General features: G+C 37.8%; 1 protein-coding gene across 1 annotated transcript in view; it reads right to left on the reverse strand.

Annotated features, from left to right (window-relative positions):
- ttc27 (tetratricopeptide repeat domain 27) overlaps positions 1-23,107 on the reverse strand; it is an 85,242-nt gene that overhangs the window by 37,902 nt on the left and 24,233 nt on the right. The window contains exons 7-9 of the mRNA XM_081348060.1: positions 22,858-22,997; positions 21,334-21,446; positions 18,667-18,733 (exon numbers count right to left, since the gene is read on the reverse strand). Of these exons, the coding sequence (XP_081204186.1) occupies positions 18,667-18,733; positions 21,334-21,446; positions 22,858-22,997 (320 nt within the window). The remainder of the gene's footprint in view (positions 1-18,666; positions 18,734-21,333; positions 21,447-22,857; positions 22,998-23,107) is intronic.

Genomic DNA, 23,107 nt, shown 5'->3' on the forward strand with positions numbered 1-23,107 from the left:
CTCAGATGCACTATTTAAAACAGCACAAGGCAGTCAAGAAATAAGGAAATATACATCTGCACTGGGGAAAAGGCTTTAAATGCTAAGGCTATTTATACTACTGAGCAAACATTTACATATTAAACTAAAATCTTGATGTTTAAAAAAAGGTAAAGTTGGCCATGTTATTTGTTGACTAACTAGTATTAGAGACGCATGAATATAAACATTCTGGCTAATGACAAGGCAATAATTGTGTTATGGCTAATAACCAATCAATGGCTAATATATTTAAAAAATATATAAAAATAAAAAAAAAAATGAAGAAAACATACACAAATTAATAAATCAAATTAAAATCATAGTAATTGCTACAAGTAATTAAGGCATCGCAACATTATAATTTTTTTGTGTGTTTTAAAAGAATTGCATTTAGATTGCCTTTTCGGTCATCTTACACTCACTTAATGTAAAAATGCATTGCTCACCCAAGTCATATTGTGTCAAAATATATGTGCTTTCAGTTCTTTATAATATTAAATTAAATATTAGTTTAAATAAGCAGTCACTTAGCAGATTCAATGCGACTTAAGAGTTCACTTGATACTGGTACCTGGAGCACCTGAAGTGCCAGAAATATTCACTATTTGGATGATACAAATGCTTAAAAACAAGAAAATTTTCATGTTGGAATCCAAGGACAAATGATTTGGAGGCTGTGTGATGCGCAGAAGAATTAGTGGCAGAAGCAGAGATCAGATCATGAGATCACGGCGCCAATGATAAGAGAAAGACATTGGTGAGTCTATCCAGAGTACAGTAACTCAATAAGAGATACTGAACCGCTGTCAGATAGTCAACTGCTGTCAGACCCACGAGCATTTTCACCCAGTGAGGATCAGCTCCGTTTTTGTAGCCAGTTGGGGATAGATAGAAAGAGAGAGGGTTGATTCTGGTCTTCCTGGACAGCAAGAGAGAGTATGAGTAATGGAGTATATGTAGTAAACGAACAAAAGGTCAGTTCCCGAGAATGACTGTGGCTGTGTGCGTACACACACATGAGTCTTGTGATTTCAAGCACTATGTCTGGCCTCCTCCCCTTTAAGCATTTATTACAGGAAAGGGTAACACAACTTCGGTCCTCTGACCTACACAGGGGAAGAAAGGAAAGGGAAAAAAGCACTGGAGGGCTCAGTGTGATTTATGAGGACTTCAAGCCTGACTCATCAAACTCCTGCTCTTAAACCTGACATTTACATCAAAGCACTCCCATCTTCCTTTCTTAACTTCAAAGATCAGATATGCTGTGAAACGCTGCTCACCCTCATCCTCCCTGTTTTACAGGCATTAAATATTTGTAAGGCATTACACATTTTTACTACAATTGTAAAAAAAAAAAAAAAAATTGTTTTATTTAGACAAAAGTCTTTCAAATATTTATCTTCAAAAAAAAAAATTGTGTGTGTGTGTGTGGGGGGGGGGGGCTGGGGTAATAAACATTTGAAAAGTAATGACGTAATTGGAAATGCAGAAAAAGCAGTGAAGTACTGACATCATGAGTACTGACTTTATTTTGAATCATATTGTTAGAAAATGATGCAGAAACTACTGTAAGTCATCTGACATTTAAATGTGCTGCTAACATTGATTTTGTCTTTCAAAACGTGCACAATGGTGGCTGATTTATTTTTAGGAGGAAAAAAAATGGTTGTGGGCCCCGCTGGGGGGTAATGTTTCTGTAAGAAACATACCAGTCTCCTGTGGGCCATTTTCTCACTGTGTGTTAAGCGTACTGTACTGTGGGGGGGTCTGTATTTATCTGTGTGGAAATGTCTATATTTAAATTCACCCTTACTGTAATAGGCCTCACCCCAACTCTGTCTACAGACACAAGGGCTCCAGGAAGACTACAGTGCCCAGTTGAGCTGCCTACCCAGACAACATTTTTAGGCATATTTGGCAAGCTCACAATGCGAAGGTTGTTCCGAACAGTAGGCAAAAAATTTATGCTGCCTCATAAGACACTTGAGCTATGGCATGTATCATAACAGATAAGGCAGCCTCAGTGCACTGCATCTAGCTCAGTATGGGGGGAGGGATCCAAAAAATGGCAGAAATGTCATTCAGCATTAAAAATTGATAGAAAACAGATTTATCTAAATCATAAAGGAACAATGGTTCTTGAACAAAATAAGCAACAATATGAAGTGTTTAGTCAATAAAACAATGAAAAAAAAGTGACAATTGAGATTATCAACATGCACAGTTAGAATAGAATGATAAATTAGAATATATATTCTAGACCAGGGATGTCCAATCCTGCTCCTGGAGGGCCACTGTCCTGCAGAGTTTAGCTCCAACCCCAATTAAACACACCTGAACCAGATAATCAAGGTCTTACTAGGCATTCTAGAAACTTCCAGGTAGGTGTGTTGAGGCAGGCTAGAGCTAAACTCTGCAGGACAGTGGCCCTCCAGGACTGAGTTTGGACACCCCTGTTCTAGACACTAGATATCAAGACCCTCACTAAGGTTTGGTACAGAGCCAGAAAGATCTCATTTTTGGACGATCCCTCAATAAAATAAACCTGGCTATGTCTCTGAAGCGCTGATGAACATAATGAATAACAGAGACACTTTGGCTGTCTCCCAATGGGCTGTAAGTATCAGATGGAGGGGCAGAAATTGTTAGTGACATAAGCATTTTGGCAGTCCATCTTTTGGAAACCCAAGCTGATAATGTGTGGATTATTTTGTCTTTTTCCCAGCAAAACTTCCTGAGTTCTCTCGAAGTGTGTGCTATCTATCTATCTTTCAGAGGAGCATAACCCAAGGTGCATATCTGAGATCTGAACCTGATAACAGAAGATCCCTGAGGGGGTCGAGGAACGAGCAGCGTCGCCTGAGGTTAGGCAGAATCTAAGACAAAACCCAAATTCACTAGCGACTATAACTACATTGGCATGCACAAAATCGTATTAAAATTCCAGAAACACCTACAAAACAAGCATAAAAACAGATGAACAAGTCAAGGAGAGAGGAAAAGCCCCCAAATGCTGGTGTGTTGAAAAGGCAGTGGACTTCCAGAGAGAAGTCAGCTGTCTCCATTTAGTTTGAAGATGGATATCATTTCAACAGGCCTGATTTTGTGTGTGATACTAGGACAAAGCCTCACAAAGTAGAGGAAGTAGAGACTGTTCTTAGCACAGGAGGTGACATTAAACTGAGAATACACACACAAGAGAGAAAAGCACTGTTCTCAGCTGATGAAAAGATAATAAAATGGTATTTTGTAATATATATTATACAAATTGTGCCTCTGTGTACTTTTGGGGGTTGCACAAAACATTCCCACCATAAGAGTTCTCGTTGCTCACTGCAACACCAAGTTGATAAGATGACTATCTCAAAGCAGCTTCCTTCCCTCGGGAAGAAGAAACCACCAAGAAACAACTTTTCAAGCTGGTGACCCCTCCCACTCCTTCCAGAATTGCACCTCTGTTCCACTCCACACACTTCTGCCGCTCTGAAAAACCTGTGTTGCTATGGTAACAGTATCAGGGCTCGGAAATGGGAGGGGAAGCATTTTAATCACCAGACCAGCCCAAGACTGAGACAGAGAATGGTTAGTTTTTGCAGAAAATAACTATATTGGACTCTTAGCTTTAAAGTCGCAATGAAATGGGAGTAGCAACATTTTATTTCATATTGTGATGTATATCTGAGTTTATCTGATTAAAGAAAAAGGAAAGAATGTAGGACAGGGACTTGGTTGTATAAATCGACTGTTGATTGGGTAAGGCAGATCTGAATGCAATAAGAAGGGGGAATAGTTTATGTAGATGAAATCGCACGCAAAACGAGAAGCACAGTGCTGCCTTGCGCTACGTTTAAAATTCAAACATTTTCTATGAGTCTGTCAACATCGCTCAGCTACGATTCAAAATCCTGCTGCACACTAACAGTTTTTCCATTAAAATCACATTATATTTGTCCCAAATCATCATTAACATACTGACTTCACAATGTGCTGCAAGACACATTTAGTTTTACAACTTAAAGTCTAAACATAAAGGAAAAACTGTATAAACAACGTAGCCCTTTCTAATTTTTCATTTTGCCCTGTTGTCTTTTTTATACACATAACCATAGCGTAAAAGCCTAACTTTTGACTGTTGTGATTACATTCAATGTCATAGGTTCACATTCCCAACACACTTCAGTTGAATTTAATAGCGTAGAAGTAGCGTAACAATCAGTCAACAGTCCTTTTGATTTTTCATGACTATGTACCTGAGCTTCAAATCTGATATATGAAAATACAAATTAGTGGATGTAAGTGGTCTAGTTTTCCAACTTCAAGTGAAGGAAACCATATTTATGGAGGTATTTACCAGTAACTACTGAAAAATATCAAAATTTGAAAGTTTTTTTCATCTGATGAATTTAAGCAAAACTTTAGAGCGTCGTTTTAAGCTTAAAACCACTTTCAAACCAACCAAACGAGTCAAACTGACAAACTTGTGACGTATTTCCAAGTGAAAGGGAATATTGAACAAAGAGAGGGTTTTTTTTTGCGCACATCCTCTCCATCCCTCACTCACAGCAGACTGACGGTTGGAGGGGAGTGGTTAAGGATATTAAACCCAAGTCGCCAAACTGACGTCATCAGGGAAGGAGCGCCATTCCAGAGCGGAAGCAAGTTTTCAGATTTTGATTAAAGACTACCACGACAAAAAAAAAAAAATAAATAATTCTGTGCATTAACTTGCGTGGATTAATTGTTCACCACAAGACTAGTAATGTGGGCTAACAAAGTAAATAGGGTCCATTTTGATTTCAAGAGGACTTTAAAAAGCAAAAAATATAGAATAGCCAGTCTTCTGGATACTAATGTATAAGATTATGAAAAGACTTTGAGCGACACTGAGAAGCTTGACATCACTAATAAAAGCACAGCTGGAATAATAAATGAGCTAAAGCCACAGCAGGCTGCCTTTAGAGACACCCGTCCAAAGATGAGAGACAGAACAGTAGATGTGAGCAGTAGCAGCACAGCTCTTCAGAGGTCTTTCCAAGAGAGAGACACCATGAGAGATGAAGGGAGAGGGAAATTTAAGAGGTGCCTAAATTAGATGTTCAGCGGTCCGAGTCTTTACCTTTATTACTTTAATTACACAAAGAAAGAGCAAAATGTCCTCATTTCTGGGAATAAAAGACTTAAGGTTCTTTCTGTAGAAGATGAAGGCATGACTGAGTCTAAAACGCTACTTTGAAACTCCCTGAAAATCAGTCTTTACTTTTTACTGGTTAACTGCAACAAAACCACTAGCAATATAACACATTAAGTTCTAAATCACTTGGGACTGCATTCTTCATATTAATACAACAAAAGTGGTGGAAGGCAAGGCAGGAGAGCAGGAGACTCTGAGTCTAAGATGTCATTGAATTGAGCAATAGAGGGAATATTAGATCATTTTCTGTGACAATTTACGTCAACACTGAATTCTCTTGGGGTACAAAAGTACAATGATTATACAACCTGGTAAACGTTGTGTTGAACTCCTGATTACAATCTTGACAGTTGTGACTTATAGTTGACCATGGCGACATGGTTTGCTTGTAAGCAGAGCCAAAGTTATCATTTTGTTTAGGTATGTTTATGAAGTTTTAGACACTGTATAAATAATTTTACAAATCATTTAAATTTTAATAAACAAACCTCTGGGAGTAGATTCATTTCTTAAAGTAAGCTGATAAAGGATAGATTTGAAAACTCAAATCATACAAATAATATCCAAGTACAAGTAACTGGTTGCCACTGGGCCAATATTTCTTAGTCCATCAGAATGAAACGGTCACCACAAAATCCTGCATCGGCGTCACTGTTCAGGAAGCACTTAGACGAAAGGAGACGCAAACAGATGACGCAAGTGAGGACTATCATCTGTTGAAAACAATATCCTACCATTTCATCTTGAACCAACTCTAAATTGCCAAAGCTTCTCTGTGAGCCTGTGTAAATAGTCCTTCACTGTCAGATCACTAATGTGTATCTGCACAACGTCTATTATGAAAAAAAGAGAGTTACCATTAGCAGAGCCGCTACTGTAACACGATACGGCTGCTGCAAAGTATTTACATGGATATTAATTTAATCTGTTGGGTATATAGGAAGAAACCTAAAAAAAAGAGGCTATAAATTCAGTACAAAAATCATCAAGGTTCCCTGAATAACAAAGTGTCAGACATGAGCTCATTTCGACCACATCTTTATCTTCAAAGTTCAAGTGCCATTTCATTCTGAAGCAGGTGGCCCAAGTATGATGCCATGCGCAGACTGCAAAGAGATTCATTTTTGCATTATATCATTTAAACCTGTCAATGACAGCCAAATATAATACAGCTGTGATGCGTCACCATGACTTCACGAGGAACGGATTTTGTGTTAAACTGTTGAAAGAAAAAATAAAGTTTATTATCTGTGGCTACATACTTCTGATGCAATACCTCCTCACTAGCAGTTTTACCTGTGGGGGACTGCTGGCTAATCACACATGATTGAGGCAAATTTGAGAATGTCAACTTTTTGCAGAGAAGAGCACACACTCTAACCGACTCAAACCCACCCGAGTCAAAAAAAAAAATAAAAGGTTCAAACATAGGTAATGTATCAAACCCATGGCCACTAAAGATGACAAAATTAAAGGCGTCATGAATTAAGAAGCCACATTTTCATTGATCTTTTGACATATTAGATGTCATATTAGATGTCAGATGTCAGAACTCAAAACTTTCTTGTTAGTCCAAAAGGAGCTTTTATTGAAGCCAGGAGACTAGTATCGGATTGTCACATTATTACTTCATAATGCGATAAAAGACTGCCTCAGTGGAAGATCAATGCCTACTTCTACATCATTGCCTCTTTAGCCCCGCCCACTAATTCATGCATGTCATGAAGTAGTAAATACGAGAATGACGCAAACACAGGATTACTCCAGTAATCTTTGCATTGCTATTCTTGTGATTCTAACATTAAGAAAGCATAGATGAACATTTCATTTTTAACAAAGTTCCAGTCAGATCGCATTAGTAAGACACTGTCCGTTTGATCGCTTCATTTTACTATGGATCCGTTTTTAAACGAGGCAGTTTGACAATAAAAGATGATGTATTGCCAACTACATTGAATCTGACAGTAATGTCACAACACGATGAGTATTTGCTGAATGTTGAAAGAATGTTGGTAACCAGACAGTTGACTGTAGCCATTGACTACTATGAATTAACCCACAATTTAGCGCACAATCTTGCCTGTAACATTTAAAAGTCCAATTTCTGAATTTGAATTGAGGCACACACACACGCACACAAAAAAAAAAGATTTGTAGAATTAAATTGACTTGTAGAATTAAAATAAAGTAATACTCAAAGAAACTTGTAAACAGTAACTACATTAAGAATAATTTTTTGGAAAATTAAGGTATGTCAGGACAAACTTCAAATGATGGTTTGACAGACCCTTGTCTGAAGTTTCATGTTCAAAAAGGTCTTGATTGAAGGTTTATTATGAAGGTAAAAGAGTAGCATAACTCGAGAGCACGTAGATGTGAATTTGAGAACTTGTACAATAAATATTCGTACTTCTGTGAACATTTACACTCACAGCTCCAAAGTGAAAACTTCTAAAATAAAAATCTGAAGTTGAAAGTTGAAATTTGCACTCGCAGACAATAGTCACAAACCTGTATTCTGAATTTGAAGCTGCAGACAAGTAGTCACAAATGTGTAATACAATGACAGACACAAACTCGTAATATACATTTGCATTTAATCTTACATTCAAATTCACAATACAACCTCAATTAGGCACTTGCAGCTTCTCAAATCTGTCACTGTAATTTCAAATTTCACGCCTTGACTTTTGCTACTCTTTTTGCGATATATTAGGTGCAAAACTAACTTTTGCACTTGAAACTCGGTGGCGCCGAGAGAGAAAGGGGGGTGGGAGCGGGGGTGTTCAAAGGAGCCATTTTATTGGTTGGCGCCTAGCCATTGAAATGGGACTTCTATTGTACGCGATGATGTCACGAAACTAGGAAATACTTTCCAAGAATTAAATTACCCGTTTAATTTTTGGAACTGTAATCAAGCAAATAACATTACCATTATTTCCAAATCAAATTCCTGTGTGTTGCAGCCAATTTGATTCAAAATAATACTCGAACAATATGAGCCAATTCTTCAATTCCGAATTTTGACTGGCACTGAGACCACTTGAGTGCCGACCTCCGAACACATCTGAATACATCTGATCACAGCATCATTCATTCAAAAGGCTAAGGACTTCTGACTGATACAACTGTCAAGATTTTTAAGCTTTTTAAGGAAGTTAACCTGAATTCCTCTTGCGTCTGAATGAATCTGTCATGTCACAATGGCTTTAGCTCATTTGTAAGACATGTGCTCCTTTTTTACATAAATGCAGTTTACAAAACAGTCAAAGCATGCTTCTGTCAGTGGCTGGATAATCTACCATAAAAGTCTCAGTTTTTAAATTTGTTCTGGTGAACAATGTTGAACAATAAAGACCCATGACGACAGCAGACAACCTGTGAGGTTACGGTCCAATCCAATGTCCTTAAGCTGGCAATGAAAGCATGAATAATCGGCTTTGAAGGTGCACCATCTTTGCTATGATTCAAGCACCTCGAGGTGTTTGGATATGGCAAGGGTCCCTAGCAGTGAACAAAAGCTAATTCAGAAAGACTGAAATCCCAGACACACCGTGATCTATATGTACACAAGCTCAGTGTTGGCAATAGGGTGGTGAGACATGTCTTTAGTCTGAAAATGTACCCCTGAGCGACAGAACAGTGTTGGAAAAGAGGTCTTGCCTTGAGAGAGAGAGAGAGAGAGAGAGAGAGAGCGAGAGAGAGAGCGAGAGCGAGAGCGAGAGAGAGAGCGAGAGAGAGAGCGAGAGAGCGAGAGAGAGAGAGAGAGAGAGAGAGAGAGAGAGAGAGAGAGAGAGAGAGAGAGAGAGAGAGAGAGAGAGAGAGAGAGAGAGCGAGAGAGCGAGAGAGCGAGAGAGCGAGAGAGCGAGAGAGCGAGAGAGAGAGAGAGAGAGAGAGAGAGAGAGAGAGAGGGAGAGAGAGAGAGAGAGAGAGCGCGAGAGAATTTGTTGCTGATCAGACTAGACGTAGGAAAAAAATTCCCATTAAGAAAGAAAGAAATCCTAACCCTTTTATAACATGTTGACTGGTGAGCAATGAACAATATAAAAGTCTTCAAAAGCGACAGCACAGCTCAGGTAAACGGGAGGGACGACGTCTTTCTCTATTGGATGAAAGGTACATTTCTTTTCTTCCTTCTGTGCTTTATCTTATTTGGAGAAAAGTCCTGTAGCTCCTAATGGAAAACTCAACCGTAAGAGTTCAAACTGAACAAAAATAATTATTTTCTTAACAGACGATGACTTAATCTTGTAATAAAGTTTTGCAAAGACCTAATTCAACATGTATTTATTTAGAGATATACATGAAAAGCAAGGACTCTGGTAAAGTCATTAGGCTCTTGTGGAACTAAAAGATTTATGGTGAGACAGTCACATAAACGCCGCTGCTATAAATTAACCCCAGCGGCCGACCTGCTTTCAATCAGAACGGTTCCACTTTCCAAACAGATTTGAGAGCTCAAGTTCAGCCTGAACTAGCCAGTCCTTCCTGGAAACCATCCTGAAGCCAATAAGACTACTTGAGCCAGTGCACGTCTGCGCCGCCATGATATCATTCCGATTACGGCAGGTGCTTCAGACACATAAACCCTTCAGTGAATGAAGAGCCACATGAAGATCCCAAATGATCAACAAAATGAGAGACAGACCTTTGGTCCAAATAATATTTTATCACCCTATAAACAGAAACTGAAAATGGCAGGTAACATAGTTGTGTTAAATCTGGTTCAGTCCGGTAACAAAACTTTCTATCATTTACTTTTTATTATATTTAAAATATATATTTATTATATTATAAAAAATATTTATTATCGTATATCATATTATATTATATATTTTAACACCATGTCAGCAGTAATGCTCTCCAACACCATGTCCTCAAATTACAATTTAACCCACAAGCAAACATCCCCCCAAAAACGACAACCTGTTCATTCATTTCTTTGCTGGTAAGGGTGTTGTAAATTTATGAGGGACCAGACAGATGCTCTGCACTTTGTAAAAATTTTTTTTTTTGACATTTATGATCTTCTGGATGGATTCAGCATTACAAGTATTTGAAATTGCTTGTCAGGTGACATATTACAGATGACACATCCCACAAGATCCGAGCAGCGAAAGTCATTTCTCTGGGATTCATTACCAAACAAATCAATGTCAGATCAGTGCTGAGACTGTGCATGAATAAAATGAAATTTTAGCATATGACTTGCAACAAAGGCATCTTTGATAGTTCTTCAATGTCACAAGGTGCATTTGTATTTGAATCTATTGTAAATGTAAAAGGATGTATTATGTAACAAACTTTTTTTGGTTGAATTTGCAGAAAAAAAAGAAAAAAAGAAAAAAAACCAGAAACATATGTCATACCACCCACCCCTAAAGGAAAAAGTACTGTACAAAAACAAAGCACGAACTAAAAATACCTGCATTCTTGTAGCACAAACAGTAGAGGATGGCAACAATGCACAAACTGATCAAATGTATACCTTGAATGAAATACAAGTCGCTTGTAAATCGTAAATACGAGACACAACTCGCTTTGGATAATATCACTTGCCAAATGCATAAATGTACTTCACTTCATGCAATACATCACTAAATGATTCAATAAGTGTAGACATTCAATATATGTAGCAAATTCTTAAAGATAAAAAGTGGCCAATAAAGTTAAAACTGTGATGTTTGCTGGGCACGTGACAACCATCTAACCAGCCTGCAGACTCCTGGATCCACATGTAGACTGGAAAGATGCCTGCACACACAACCAGCCAGTGGAGACCAGCAACAGCAGATTGCAGATCAGCAGAAGATAGAAAGGTTGTTGGCAAATGACCTCAATGAACTGACTGTGACATCTTTTATGATGTCTAATAAGAAAAACAGTGGCTGTGAGAACACAGGTGTTGAATCAAACTGAGCATCGGGTGCAATCAATCAGTCATGAAGATGAAGTAAATCACTAAAGTGGAAGGAAAGGGTTTGTTTGTCCTCTGCCTGTATCGTCATAGCTGGTCTTTTGACCTTCAGGAAGACACAAGGACAAGCCCAGATCACATGGACTGTAGTTTAGGGAAAATGACCAGAAAATTTGGGCTGTGGTTACATGTAAGATGAATGCGTCACCAAAGAGACTGGAGGGGAAATTAAACCTCACACACACTGTTTTCTCATAAATAAACTCAATGCTGAATGCACAGACACGGAAGGGAAAACAATGTGTTTTTTATATTTTTATATTAATCCAACTCTTCTTGTCCTGACTGTAAGAAATCTTCTCATTCAAACCACACTGCATTTAGAGTGTTATACAAATACACAGCCCACTAAAACTGAAAATCACACATGAATGTTTTAAATCTGCTTCTGTTCCACATACATCAACTGTGTTTGTTTTGCGTGTTTTACAAAGCACCAAGCTGACACCAACATGCTCTCTGGTTGGTAAAAAACAACAACCAGATGCTCTCTCTTGTTCTGCAGCCATTACTCTGGTCTTCAGTGCCACATGATCCTTTAGAAATCATTCTAATAGGCTGATGTGGTGCTCAAGAAACATGTCAATGTTTTCAATGTTCAATTATTATCAATGCTGATAACAGTTGTGCTGCTTAATATGTTTTGTAGAATCCATGATACAGTTTTCAGGGTTTGTTGATAAATAGAAAGTTACAGAACAGCATTTATTTGAAATAGAAATATTTTGTAACATTATAAATGTCTTCACTTTCGATCAATTTAATGTATCCTTGCTGGAAAAAGTATTTCACAGAATTTGTTTTGAATGGTAGTGTACATCACAGGAGAGTTCTTTAGTCTTTTTAGTTTTTTATTTCCCACCACAGTGTAAGTTTTTCCACCACATCTCAAAAAAAGATTTCTCCGGTTTCTTCACGTTACGTGTAATATTTCATCTCAAGCTTTTCTATGACATTACTGTCTCCTTCCTTGGCAAACAAGTACACTAACTTTAGAACAGAATTTATTACAATTCTGTGTAGTTGGAATGACAAATTAATTTATAGAATTCATGATCACACATTTAAATGACTATAATTAATATTTTTGTGACAAATTTCAGGTTAATTCTGACATTCTAGGTCTAGGACAAGACAAAAACAAAATCTATACATAAGTCATTTGAATAGTAGTTAAAACTGAATTAAAGCATAGTAAAAAGTTATTGTGGTCTTCCTATGACAAAAAAGAAAAGTTGAATCTGTTGATTTGAATAAAAATCAACCCTTGGGACATAAAAGTGCCCAAAGTTTAAGAAACACCCACACAAAATGACATCATGTACAGCAAGCAACATGCCCATCCCATGTCCGGGCTCAAATTAGCCACTGTTGACTGACAGACCTGGCATTGCCCTATGGATACGCCCATCTCTGTGAACAAAAGATTTATGAGTTAAACAGCAGGTGTTCACCTTAGATCTGACAGGACACACTGCCCTAGAAGAGCCAATGCGTTCACACTCGGCTGCACTGGATTTAGGCACACAGTCCAGCCAGCAGTGCACTGCCCTTGGCCAGAGATCATCGGTGAGATCAACACAAGTATCGGCCTCATGGGTAACACAGCGAGGAAACGACCCAATCCAACCAAACAAACACAAGCTCACATTACATACATAATGCCATCACTACGTTGACCTAGTGTAGGAGGGATTGAGATCCCTGATGGGGGTTCAATGATCAACGGAAACTAAACCGCTTACACAAGCTGAAATGCCACACCCTGGAGGTGACCTCATGTGGTCTGGTGGCCAAAAGAGCGGGAAAGTGCTGACAGATAGCGGAAGTACAAACTCCCCAGGTGGGTTTGCAAACTGCTGGGCTAGGTTTTGACAGCAACTAGTAGAGATGCTACCACCCATGACATCACAAACCAAAGAGATCAGACCAGAACAGCCTCAAAACCTCTATGATTCATCTCAGATGAGGAGCTCTTTGAAACTGAAGCGGGTTTGGCACTTACGAGGGGGGATTTTGATGCGAATGATGTTACTCTTCCCACGGCCAAGACCAGCGGTTTAGGGGAAGGATCAAGAAGAGAAATAAGACAGCAGCCTGGAGCAAACTCCTTTTGAAATGGATGAAAATGGCAGAAATTGAAACTTAAACAAAAAAAGCTTTATTGATCTCAACAAACTAATTTAAAGAGCTAGTTTCCCTGGACATACTGTCAACTAAAAAGAGTTTTTCAAATCAGATTAGCCAATTAACAGTGTAATCCAGCACCGGGCTTAATATGCATCTAGGAAAGCAGCCAAACATGGCATCGGATTGATTTCTTGAAGCACATAAACATTGGTGTATGGGATATGGGATGTGTACGATCATGCAGCAAATGCCTATTGATGCCCAAAAGATCCTAGTAATGTGCAATAAGTCCTAAATGATTTATCACTTCACGTGTGAATGATGAGAATGTTTCATTCAATACAATCATTATCAGCTGTATGCGCAACAGTATTTGAGGTCAATCAATGACTCTTGATCATTAAACCCAGAGGATCTCACCACCAAAAGTCAGCCATTGGTGAAGGGACATTTCTGCAATGAGTTATGGCAATGAGCTCTCATATACACACGCATAACAAACCCTCATCCTTTGAGGGCGTGTAAGTCAATGTATTTTTTCTAACAGCACACATTTTTATCATCCTCCCACCCTTCACAAAATGATTAAATGAGGGGAAAGAGCGTTTGCAGTGTTAAACGGCTGGGCTACGAAAGTATTCCCTGCTGTTCCTAAAGAAGTGCTAACTCAGCCACGAACACGTCCCCTTCCCTGGCTTCCCTGAAAAGACTTAATTTTGAGGATGAAGAAAATAAATAATCTTGACATATAAATGATAGTCCCCACCCCTCGTTACGCTCCATCTCGCTGGTTATTCTTGGATAGCGCCAGTATTATAAGGCAGGTTAAAAAGGGAACGCTGTATAGCTTAAGCATTTAAAAACGAAGCTCATCGCAACATTTAAGAAATTACATTCAGGGAGTTTAATAAAACAGAACAGAAAAGAGCTTGGCACACACCAGACTACTGATGAACATGGTTATTACAGCTCTGAAAATCTTACTACTTTTAACCTTTGAAATGAACCATAACCTAATCAGGAGACTTCTGCTTATTCTATTAAAACTAAATCACCCAATTAGACAACTACAGAAAAAAAAAAAGAGGCTTTGGAAAATAAATTCAAACCAGCTGACACTGACTGAAATTTTGGACAAATTCTGATTCATTTTCTCTGAGAGTTTCCTTTTGTATTGCATACGGTGTTGAAATGATTCAATTTTCCCAACCATACTGAAAAACCACCCAAATAATCATCATTTCATCTCATTCTAGTGTTTATGAGTACAAATTCATCAACTACAGTGATTTTTATTGAATTATGTCCAGAAGCAGAGGATGTCCTCATCCCAAACTGACTCATAGACCTATTCTACCCCATTAATTTGGTTTCCAAGCTGCTTAAAATATGGACTCTAGAGTTCATGCAGAAAGCAGAGCTCCATCAGGCACAGGAAACTGCTGTTTGAACTCTTTGCTCAAAGTGTAGATTATTTTTCCAGAGGGACCTGACTCTAACAGCTTTTGCCGAATATGATGCAAACCTCTGTGTCAGACTCTGGAGACACATTTTTCCTTCTTGTTCCCTTCTTACTTCTCATTTCCAATCCATCACACTGCTTCGCCCTGTCGGTCAGAGCCTCGTACCTTTAAGCAAACCTGAGATTGGCATATCTGATGACTTACGGTGACGTCTTTGGGGTGGGTGTTGACACATTCGAATTGGCTTAGAATCGTTTGCTAAAGCTGTCAGACAGTCAAACCTTCCAAAGATGGAGACCCATATTTCACAGTACCACACCTAAGTGGGTTCCTGAACACCCTGTGATCTTAAAAGGTGTTGATTAGGAGGGTTTAACTTCAAGGAGAGACCACCAACATCTCAGCGGCCATGAGAACAGGTTTGTGTATTTGTCAAGTATTGAAACATGTCCTTTCAAGGTTAAAGTTGTCTAGGAAAGTCACTTAATACTTTGGGGAAAATTGCAATTGGCCATAACACAAAAACACTTGAAAAGAACTGACCTCATTCCAAAACGTGGGAGAGTTTAAGAGAGAAGTGCACACAGCCGAACGCATAAGATCGGAGGACTCACTTCATTGCTCGTACAAATGAAGATATCAAGCTTTAAACAGCGAGGCGGAGCAGCCGAGGTCCTCCGAGAGCCAGAGAAAGGCAACTTCTAATGAATGCAAATAGATTCGGAGTCTGGGAAGACGGGTAGGGCAGTAACCAAAGTATAAATTAGAAAAGGAGAAAACAACGTAGGAGGAGGACAAGCTGAAACATCACCCTTGAAAATGTTAAAATAACGGTTAAATAAACAGCATTAGACAGTTATACAAGCGCAGATTCAGATTATTTGTGTGTAAATACAGCAGGAGAAGACAGAAAGTCTTCTTACAATGGTTTATAGATCGCGTAGCATGGCAATGCAATGACAATCTAAACATATACAACAAAAATACATTGGTCTTTTTTTAAAGTACCTCAGCAAACAAAGTAAATCTCAGTACATCAATTTGTTAATCATTCAGTGCCATAGCATACAAGGGCACACATCATCTTATATAATAGTATAAGAATAAGAATAATAATAGAAAAATATAGTAAAATAAATAAAATCATCCAACATTAATTGGAAAATTATGAATTTTTACTTGGATTTCTCCAGTGTTTATATAAGCATTGGCAGAGTACTCTTTGCTTTCAAAATACAGGATATACTACTAAAGCACATATATATATTTTTTTTAAATCACTACATTCAAAAAGTCAAAAAATTTGCCATTTTCCTGGCTAGTTAAAGAAATGAGAAAATGTTCAGCAAATATGACGGGACAAGGAACAGGCATTAGTAAACTATTTCTCTCATTTCTGTTAATATTTTTTACTTGAAATATAATTGTTCACATTTTCTACACTGACTGAACTCACCCCTTGGAATGGCACAACTTGCCCACATTTTTTTTCCTGACAAGACATGTTTCTAAAACTCTATAGCTAACTGCAGACATGCTTAAATAACTAAGAATATTAGTTTTACCTCCTCTTACTACTCCATGCCTAGTGGTCAACTTAAGTAAAACATACTGTAGTAGCTTACCTCACTCACCCCTATAGTAAAAGTATCATGTTATCATCATCTGCGCCCAACCACTTTAACATGGCACCCCACAATAGCGCAAGACACACGTGATTCTAAAGTGGTTGATTTTGCTGTCAGGGACATTTGTAAATGGATATAAATCACACACACAACTGTCCTCAGCAATAACAGACTATAAATAATTGAGGCTGTTGGTGGGCACAGGTTGCCGATTTAAAAACTCTTTGTATGCTAATTTGCTGGTGGTTAAAAATGATGTTCACAGCAGATGTAGACAGTTTCGCATTGAGCACTTGGCTGCTTTTACAGACGCGTCTCTGCCGTAGGGCATTATTTCATTTACCGGTACATAACGATTAAGCAGAACATGTAGTATGTGTTTGCTAAAAAGAATAGCCACATTGTTGTTTTCACATCTTAATGGTGGGAAGCTCGCAACAGATTAAAAGTAGTGACTCTCAGGGTACCTTCCCAAATTGTTAGTGTGTGGCTGTGGTTGAAACACTGAACTAATTAAATTACCAGGAAGTGTCTTAAAGATTATCGGGAAGACAATATGGCCTGTCGGCAGAGAAGTGTCTTCATTAGCTCAGTGAGTTTTGCTCTCCTCATACCTGACCAGACCAATGGCTTTTCACTTTCCTGTAACGTGAGTTTTGAGTGAATGAGCTGAAAGGAAATGGGCAGTTTTCAATCTGTCCATCATTCTCACCCAGGCTGTCAAAAACTGCTACACATGAAAATATAAAGACGTCAAAATAATAAATCTCCCTCTTTCTGACAACGTCTGGAAGTCAAATCCTCAACAGCACACAGATGTTAGAAAGAGACTTGAATAGCTGAGCTCAGACGTTTACATACCCCTGTAGATTAAGATTAGTGTTCAAAAAATATGTGTGTAAATGGTTTTATTTTGCATAGAAAGAGTTGCATATATTTTAATATGTTCTACAAAATAATAGCTTAAATTAACACAAACTATACTGCATTTAATACTCTTGGTTCTTAATATTGTGTTGTCTCCTCATGAATTAATGACTTTTGGGCTTTGTTGTGTATGAGCCCATAAATGTCCAGATTGTCCAGATTGATCAAACTTTACAAAAGTGGAGAAAAACACAAATTCGCAATGCATGTTGGGGAAAATTTAAGAATTTACAGAACTTAGAGGATTTTTAAGAACAGCAGGCAGCAAACCAAATACTCATACACTCCTATTGCAAAAGGCCACAAACTGTCATTAGCTGTTTCCATCCAAGTTGCAAATTTAATTTATGCTAAATAAATAAATAAATATCAGAATATTCCATGTGTTTAAGAGAGAAAAAAAACCCATCACTTTCAAGAAAGTTTATGCACATTTTCTAACACATTTAGCACATTTTTCAAAAAAAATTATCCACTATAAGGAGCCGTTCACACAGAACGTGTTTTTTAATTTCACTGCACTACGTTTACATTGTTTTTAAAATGTAAACATGCACTAGACGGAAGTCTTTAACCGTTGTGCTCGCATCTCACGTTTTTTTGTAGCGTCTCGCGCATGACACAGCATTCTTCATTTTTGCTGAACGAACATTTTTTCCCCATTCCACTGCCCGTGTCTCACGATTTTCAAAACAAAAACACGTTCACACAGTTTGTGTGAATGACTCCTACGCAAGTTATGCATTTTGGAAATCCTTTCCTCACAATTTATTTCAACCAGACTAGGACAGAAAAATGTATTTGCTTTTTTTTTTATGCAATATCAAAAATGCCACATACAACACGATTACAAGATTAAGCTTAGAAAGAGTATGTAAAAAAAATTAAATCGAATGTTAATGTATTTTTAAAATACAAGTGTAAATCCATTTATTTTTGTGAACTTAACTAAAAAATGTAATGTAAATTTAAATGTAAATATTTGGTCAAAAAGTCTATGTAGTTCTAAATTGAAAAAAAGAGATTTTGCAAGGGGTATGTAACCTTATGAGCAGAACTGTTTGTGGAAGATTTTACCAGAGCACGGCCCCTCATTTCTTTTTTTACTGTTCTGAGCAGATTAACAGAAGCAACCATAAGACCATTTGCATTTGTTAGTGTAACAGACACATTGTAGATGCTAAACTGTGACCAAATGAGAAAAACCTGTTCACATACAGTACACTACGTCTGTCAGACTGAAAATACAACTGCGTGTACTGACATGTGTCTGAGATTTGTCAACTGTACCATGGCTGTGAGAGAAAGAAAGAAAACAGTGCGTCTTACCGTCGTGAAAGCCAGGAGCTCCTCATCATTTAGCTTGTGAACAGGATTATTCTTCTGAAAGTCTATGCTGCAAAGCAAAAAAACAAAATCATTCAAAAAATCTGCATATAAAATAAGCCTAAGTTCTTTTAGTTCACAGGTCAAGAACACAATTTAAAAAAAAAATGCCCCTCATAATGATGGCAATGCAAAACAGAGAGCTTGCATGTCTCATCCTTTATTCGAGAAATGTGGATTTCACTGCATGAATATTACTGTACGACCAGTGAGTGTCTTCTAGTCGTGAGATACTTGCTGAATAATCATATCTTTCCATAACCTGTTACCATATTATTATTGCTGCTGATTTTAGTGTGGGTATCTCATTAATCCACAATCAAGACTAAAAATCTAGTTAGTTATTATAAAAAAATCTAGTTAGTTATTATAAAAAAATCTAGTTATTTTAGATTATAAAGTTTTAAATATGGATATTTTTCTTACAAAAACCAGCCCATCGCTTTGCTTCAGAAGGCCTTTATTAACCCCCTGGAGTCATGGATTACTTTTATGATGAATGGAAGCACTTTTTTTACTTCAAAATCAGGACTGCCATTCACTACCATTATAAAGCTTGGAAGAGCTATGATATTTTTTTATTTTGTCATCTATATGTTCTACATATCTATACGTTTATATATTCGTCTAAAAGAAGAAAGTCATATACACCTATGACAGCTTGAGGTTGAGTAAATCATGGGATAATTTTCATTTTTGGGTGCATAGTCCCCATTTAATTTTTGGGAAATACACTCAATATTTCATTAGAGGAATTAAAACAAAGTTGTCACAAAAGTCAAAAGTATAAAATATGAGGTTGCACATCTCAAACATAACTCAGCAGTTCAATTATTTAACCCCATTATTATAACGTAGCAAAATATTCTAGGTAAGTTCAGCTACTTTCCTCAAGCTGCAACCGTCTCTCATTTGCATCACAGTTCTTTACGTTAACAGAGGATAATAAATGTACAGCAGGCCGTTCGCATTCCAAGAGAACACCGTTAAACCGTACGTGCGGTTTTGCTTGACTGCACCACTGACGGCCCATAATTCACCTTCAACCATCATGCAGCCCAATTAAGGTCCCTGGCCTGCATAATTACGCCCTGCTAATTATTCCACGCCTGCAATTTGTCTCCTAGCAGCCAGTCGGGCAAGATGACGACCTTTCTACAACGAACAGGATGCACAGGCTGGTACAACACTAATTAGAGAGCAGTGTAGGAGAACCCCGCACCTCCTCCCGGGGCTATGATGGGGGTGGATGACCACTCTCAATGCGCACTTGGCCACAAAGAATATTAAAAAACATACAATATTCTGCAAAACAGAGGCCTGATGCAGCACTTCAAAGTTACTAAATAACAATAATTTACACATCCCGGACAAGATTAAATGTCGACTGGAACTAAAATACTACAGCTTATAAAACTTATCTCAAGGATAAGGAGACGGAAGATTTTTGTCTGTATGAATTTAATCACATTTCAGCCAGAGGACCTGTTTAAGTCATACTCGTAAAGCGTTTTGGCTTGGGCTTTGACAACCTGACTTTCAGAAGTATGTTCAATATCACATGCACAAGGTAGACTCTTAAAACGGTCTATAATAAAGTGTCAGAAACCAAGAAACATACACATACTTCTATGTACTTCTGGTATGTGTGATTCATTTAACTGTTGACAGTGGCAGTATGTGTATTTCCTCTGCAAGACTTAAAACTTCCATAAAAGTGAAACTTTTACCTTCACAGTGAGAACCTTGCTACTCACATATTCATATGTGCCTCTCTTCCTAGTCTGTCAGTAATGCTCTTTTTAGTTTCTGTCTCTATGAATCCCCTCCATCTGAAAAGCGCAATGTCCTCTGATTGGTCAGCTGGACCAGTGTGTTATGATTGGTAAACCGCATTGAAAGGGTTTTTTAGAAATGCCACACCCCTCACCACAACAGCGAGTTTTTAACATACTACTAACACAATTCAAGCAGGCCTTGCCCCTTTTTTGCATATCAATTAAGAGGGAATTATTTAAATGATGAATATTGTGATGTGTACATTCCCAGAAGAAAACTCAAGACTAATTGATGCGTTTTGAAATTGAGTTCAGAAACAGTGCTTACTGATATAGAGAATAACTCCTTTTTGAGTAGACTTTATGCTTTGTAACTTCACAGGCCTTTTTCATGTTCAAACAGCAACATTACACACTAAAGAAAGTTGAAAATACAAAAAGGCATAATTTAACACAAAAAATTAATTTAAAATAATGTATAATAAATGTTGTAAAAAAATTATCATTGTGTTGAGGACAGTCTACCAATGTCTTAAAAGGAGGAACGTCTAAATATTGAGCGCTGATGAAGCACAAGAGTGAAAGTCCCCATGAACAAGATTGATACAAATTGCAGTTTGGTGAATTGGACCGCAAGGTACATCCAGAAATGAGGTCACTTTTGTGCATCTGTGTAGAGTCATTAGTGCATTTTATTTTTTTTTTAAGTGAAAAAGACACTCAAGCGATTATTGCGTTTCATGATTGATCGCTGTTGTCACTTCAGAGTGCCCATCCTGTTACCACAGTCACAATTCAAACAGGACCGATTCAAATCTCCTGAGACACTCACCATGTGGCCAATATAAGGGCTTGTTCCTCAGCGCTGAGGTCTGGGAGTTCATGTTCAGACGGCTCTGCCAGGTTAATCTGGTTCAGGACTGTATCATCACCCAGCTGAAGATCCTATAAACACATGATGAGAATCAGCAGATCCTAAAAAGACCTTAAAAATGCTAGAGGTATGACAAACCCAGATCACACTTTTAGATGAGCGAAAAAGGAGAGGCAACATGACATATTTAATATTGTATTATGAACAGCATTTATAAAGCCCATTCTCCTGTCGAATTTTACATTGTAAACATTAAACAAACATTTAGCTCTTTATAATCCCTTTAGAAGGGTTATTTCCTTAAATATTAACTCAAATGAGCAAATGATGTTAGCTCATGCATAAAAAAAAAAAATCAATCATAGTCAGCATTGATACTTATTAGCTGGGGCGGGGCATATGCAAATGAACATGACCCTCTGCTTTAGCCCATTTAAAATCTAATTCGTTGACATTTACATCCTATTCCCATGAAAGGAAGACCACTCACGCAAGTATATTTTACCTGAAAAAAATACGATTCAACAAATACCTGAATCGTATTTGTTTACGACAAACGATAACAAAGACCTAGCGGAGTGCTATCAGCTCAGAGTTTGTAAGCAATACTGATCTTATCACGTTTAATCCAAAAACTCAAGCAATCCTGGAAAAAATGATTTACTGGACTTTTAAAACGAGGCCAGCTAAGGGGAAACAGAGATAAGGTCCGGGAATTTTCCGTAAAATCTTTGTCTGTCCCCAATTTGTCATATTTGCAGCCAAAGCAGATAATACCAGACACCACACTGCCACTGCACAGATCAGCCAAACACTAGATAAAACTCAACTGCCTTCCAAAAATGTGCAATAAAAGTAAAGCACTGCCTCAGGGTGAGAGGAGAGAGACAGCGAGAGGAAGACGGGAAAGAATGGGACAGATGGAAATCTGCATAAAATATATTTTTCACGACCTTCACTGCAGCTCAATGTCATGTCTGCTGTCAGAAGTAAAATAAACGTCGCCCCCTGATGGATGGGAAAAGTAACGCACAATTCTTGCCCCCAAAAGGACTGTGACAGGTATTTACATACCATGGGGCCAAAATGAGCACAAGACAAGAGCCAAAGGAGAGTGGAAATTGACTTATGAAAGTTAATAGAAGTTATTCACCAAATTTTAGTGGAATATTAGTAGAAACACCAACATAAAAAGTCGAATTTTAATAATATTCTGACCGTCACTCATGCACAGTGATGCAAGTAATTCAAATGACATGAATTGTCAAATAGAAAACTCAAAATACATATACCCATCATGCATATGATGCTCTAGTGACAATGACCTGAGCTGATTATAAATTTTAAAATAATAAAAATAATAATAATACAAAAATTAAATTAAATCAAACTAAATAGTTTATGGCCTGTAGATTTGCCAATTATCCACCAATGTCATGACATAATTCATAACAAAAGCTACTTTTAGACACTCCCATGTACCTTTGGTAAGAGTTCTTTAGGTGTTGGTGTGAGGGAGAGACTATCAGAATTAAAAACAGGAGAGTTGTCCTTCCGTTTGACATCTAAGATGAGTTGAGCAAGGAAGTTCTCCTGAAAACGAGTTCTCTTCCCTAGGGCACCTGAGGGAGACAAACATTTATTTAATCATTCATGCATTGCATCAATTCTTTCCTCATTCGCAGTGCTAGGTAATCCATATTTTCCGTCCATTCGTTCATTCATTCCATCT

Source organism: Scardinius erythrophthalmus (genome assembly GCF_964197995.2).
Source record: "Scardinius erythrophthalmus genome assembly, chromosome: 19".
Taxonomy (NCBI): Eukaryota; Metazoa; Chordata; class Actinopteri; order Cypriniformes; family Leuciscidae; genus Scardinius; species Scardinius erythrophthalmus.